This window comes from Panicum virgatum, chromosome 2N, assembly GCF_016808335.1.
Source record: "Panicum virgatum strain AP13 chromosome 2N, P.virgatum_v5, whole genome shotgun sequence".
In the NCBI taxonomy this organism is placed as follows: domain Eukaryota; kingdom Viridiplantae; phylum Streptophyta; class Magnoliopsida; order Poales; family Poaceae; genus Panicum; species Panicum virgatum.
In genome coordinates this window covers 50,532,010-50,535,348 of record NC_053146.1, presented here as the reverse complement: position 1 = coordinate 50,535,348, position 3,339 = coordinate 50,532,010, and the positions used below count along the sequence as shown (strand labels likewise).

General features: G+C 62.7%; 1 protein-coding gene across 1 annotated transcript; it reads left to right on the top strand.

Moving 5' to 3' along the window:
- The first annotated feature begins 1,919 nt into the window (after positions 1–1,919).
- LOC120661004 (probable E3 ubiquitin-protein ligase XERICO) lies at positions 1,920–2,901 on the top strand. The gene has a single exon (XM_039939684.1). The coding sequence runs from the start codon at positions 2,071–2,073 to the stop codon at positions 2,554–2,556; it is 486 nt and encodes a 161-aa protein (XP_039795618.1). The 5' UTR covers positions 1,920–2,070; the 3' UTR covers positions 2,557–2,901.
- Positions 2,902–3,339: the final 438 nt, after the last annotated feature.

Sequence of the window (3,339 nt, the reverse complement as noted above, 5' to 3'; positions counted from 1 at the left end):
AAGTCAAGCCGGCGGTAGTCAAGCTGAGACGCAAACGCCACACCTCGGTCGCACGTACTCGTACTAAGCACCGTGCGAGGCTGATCGTCCGGGATCTCCGTTCGCCTCGGCATGCACCGCCCCTCCTGCTTCGATCGCGATAGCAACCGGCCGTCCAGCCGCCTTCCCAATTTCCTCTCCTCCGTATATCCGCGGTACGTGAGGCGCTTCAACCCGTCGGGTAGTTTACGCGCTCACCTCACCGCCCGCTCGCCACCGCGATGGCGCGGCCGCGCACGCGATGGTCGCTTCTAAAACACGGATATGTCAGGGGGCATGCGTATCCTATCTCCGATACGGATATGTGCGGAATACAGCCAGGATACGTATCCACGCCGTGTCCGCGTATCCCAGTTTAATTGGGTCTGAAACTCACGATTGGAAACGTCTCAGCCCATTATTAGATATGGCCCAGCCCAACTAACCATCATCCCATTCTTTTTGACCTACTGCCGAGTGCCGACCCCTCCCAGCTCCCAGTCGCCTCCCTCACGCAGCCGCCACCCGCACGCGGCGTCCAGACTCGCCGCCCGCCGGCGACCGGCCTCCACCCTCGCCGGCGACCATCCTCCGACCTCGCCGGCGACGAGGAGCCCCCGCGACGGCGACGAGAAGCCCCGCATCCGGCCTCCAGGCTCCAACAACAAGTCCCGCGACGGCCCCGCCGGCGACCAGCCTCCGCCCTCGCCAGCGACGAGGAGCCCCGCATCCGGCCTCCAGCAACAAGTCCCGCGACGGCGACGAAGAGCTGCGCCGAGCCGGCTGCTACGCTACGCCCACGACCCCCTGCGATGGCGAATCGTTGACTGCAACCTTGCTCTGCTCGTGCCCCCCTGCTTATGTGAGTTCCTCTCCCTCCCCAATCCAATTTAGATCTGAGCTAGTGCGCCCTGCCTTATTGATTTTGTCCAATATTCATCGTCCAGTATGACATCTCCAAATTTAGAAACCTGTTGCTATCATGTTATTTTGAGTGTAATAGACCTTTAATGTCTCTATGTCGAACTAGAATATCTATTTTGTAATTTATTATGCACTATTATTATTTATTAAAAAAATAGCTAAAACGTATCTGCATATTGGGTTGTTTGGAAAATTGCTGTATCCGTATCATGTATCTGTATCCGTACTGCTTAGATGGTCGCCGTCCGGGCCCCTCCCGTCGCAGCGGGCGTAGCGTCCGAGTGGACGTTCGTCTGGGGAGACGGCGACGCCTCCGGCCAAGTTGGTGCCGCCCGACGGCGACCCTCCCCGCCCCCGGCCGCGGCGGCCAGCGCTGCCGCTGGCTGGCTGGCTGGCTGCGGACGTGTCTGCGGGTTGCCGCTTGCGGCCGTCGTCATCCTCGGTCCCGTGTTTGGCGTAGAATCCACCACCGCGCAAGATTTCTCAAAAAAAAACCCGTCGCGTGGGCGAACAAAAGCGCCGCCGATATTTCTTTCATCTTCGCGAGCCGTGATGACGTTTTCCTTTTAGCGAAACTTAGCTGTGGTGACGTTTCCAGCTGAGAGTTCCCCGAGACGGTCGATGTGTGTGTCCTGACGGCTCGTGCTCGTGGAGTCGTGGTACAAGCTCGGCCCTCGGCAGACCAGACGGGGGTTTGGATGGGGCCTGAATAATTCGGATTTCCCCTGCCCCTCACAAACCATGCACGCATTATTGGGCGCCACGACCCAAAGCCGCGGGGGCATTATTGGCCGCCACGAACCGACACATGTGGGATGTCCCCCTGCCGATCGGACGGCCGGGCGCGCGCGGCCACGCGGATCCAGCGGCGAGCGCGCCAGCCGTCAGTGCGCGGGTTAACGGCGTGCGACCACCCGAACAAGATAGCAGTAGCGGACGCTAGCCGGGCCGGCGGCTATAAATCCGCGGACTCCCTCCCTGACCCCTCGCCGTGTCCATCCCCATTCCTTCCGTTGCCCCCCACACCCCCTCGCGTCGACAGCCTCGAAAGAATCGGAAATTACAGCCCGGTCCCCGGATCGGATCCCCCCAAATCAGCCTCGGCCTCGAGCGCGCCGCTCCGCCGCGATGGGGATCTCGAGCATGCCGGAGCCGCGGGACAGCCTGCTGGGGTTCCTGGTCTACAACGCGGTGATCTCGCTGGCGGCGCTGGCGGGGCTGGTGCGGGCGGCGCTGGTGTTCCTCGACCTCGGGGACTGGGAGGCCGACGGCGCCGGCAGCGGGGACCGCCTCGTGTCCGCCGCGGGGCCGGGGCCGGCGGAGAGGATGCAGAGGGCCCTCCTCCGCCCGGCGCGGCTCGGCCCGATCCCGGGGGTCACGACGACGTGCGGCGCGGCGGCGGCCGGGGACGACTGCAGCGTGTGCCTGGCGGAGTTCGGGGCCGCGGCCGTGGTGAACCGGCTCCCCTGCGGGCACCTCTTCCACCGCGGCTGCCTCGAGACCTGGCTCCGGTACGAGCGCGCCACCTGCCCGCTCTGCCGCGCCCACGTCCCCGTCCCCGCCCCCGCCCCCGCCGACGACACGCCGGGGCTTCGCTACCCGGAGTGCGAGTGATCCCGTCCGGCGCCCGGCGGACTTCCCCACCCCCACGACCCGCCGTCGTAGCGCGCCCGGCTGTGTGCTGCAGGCTCCGTGTGGCCTTTCCGTGTGCGCGTAGCAAAGCTTAGGAGTAGTAGAGTTGCTGTTGCTTTCCTTTTTTTTCTCATTTTTTTCTTATTTTTTTTGCCCCCATCTTGTTGTTTCTGTTGCTGTCGCTGTAGCGTGTAAATACTCCAGTTCGCAGCAGAGTGTGTGGAGTGCTCCCGCGGCTGTGGTGTAGCGCTTTTTACGAGCTCTGCTCGTGTACATGCTTCTTCCCCCCAACCAGCAAAATATCGAGGAAAAATTCGCCACCGAAAAGCCCAGCTCGTGTCCATGCGAATTGCGGTTGTGCTGCTGCTAATCTCAAACCGATATGCTTGGTGATCGAAATGGCTGTTTGTGCAAGACTGTATTCAGGATTTTTTGCAGAATTCGGGTAAAGAGATTTTGGGCTGTCTTCGCTATTCCTCCTCCGGAAAAAAAGGGGAAGAAGGTACGGGAATCTTGTAGCGGCGATCCGGCCGCCGAGCTGAGCATGGACGGACAGGAAGCCGTGGCGTGGGGAGACCGACAGGGCGCGGAAAGGCACCGCAGGTTGGGCGTTTGTTTAGGAGGCGGGGCAGGTCACATGGCCCGCGGCGTGGCGGAGTGCGCGCTCATCAACGGCGCGGGCCCCGCCCGATGGCGCCCGCGTCGCCGATGGCACATGCGCTCCCCGCCCCCGAAAGGAACCCCTCGCCGCCGCAGTACATGCAC

Coding starts and splice junctions, on each gene's coding strand:
- LOC120661004 (XM_039939684.1), top strand. CDS start 2,071: ATGGGGATCTCGAGCATGCCGGAGCCGCGGGACAGCCTGCTGGGGTTC.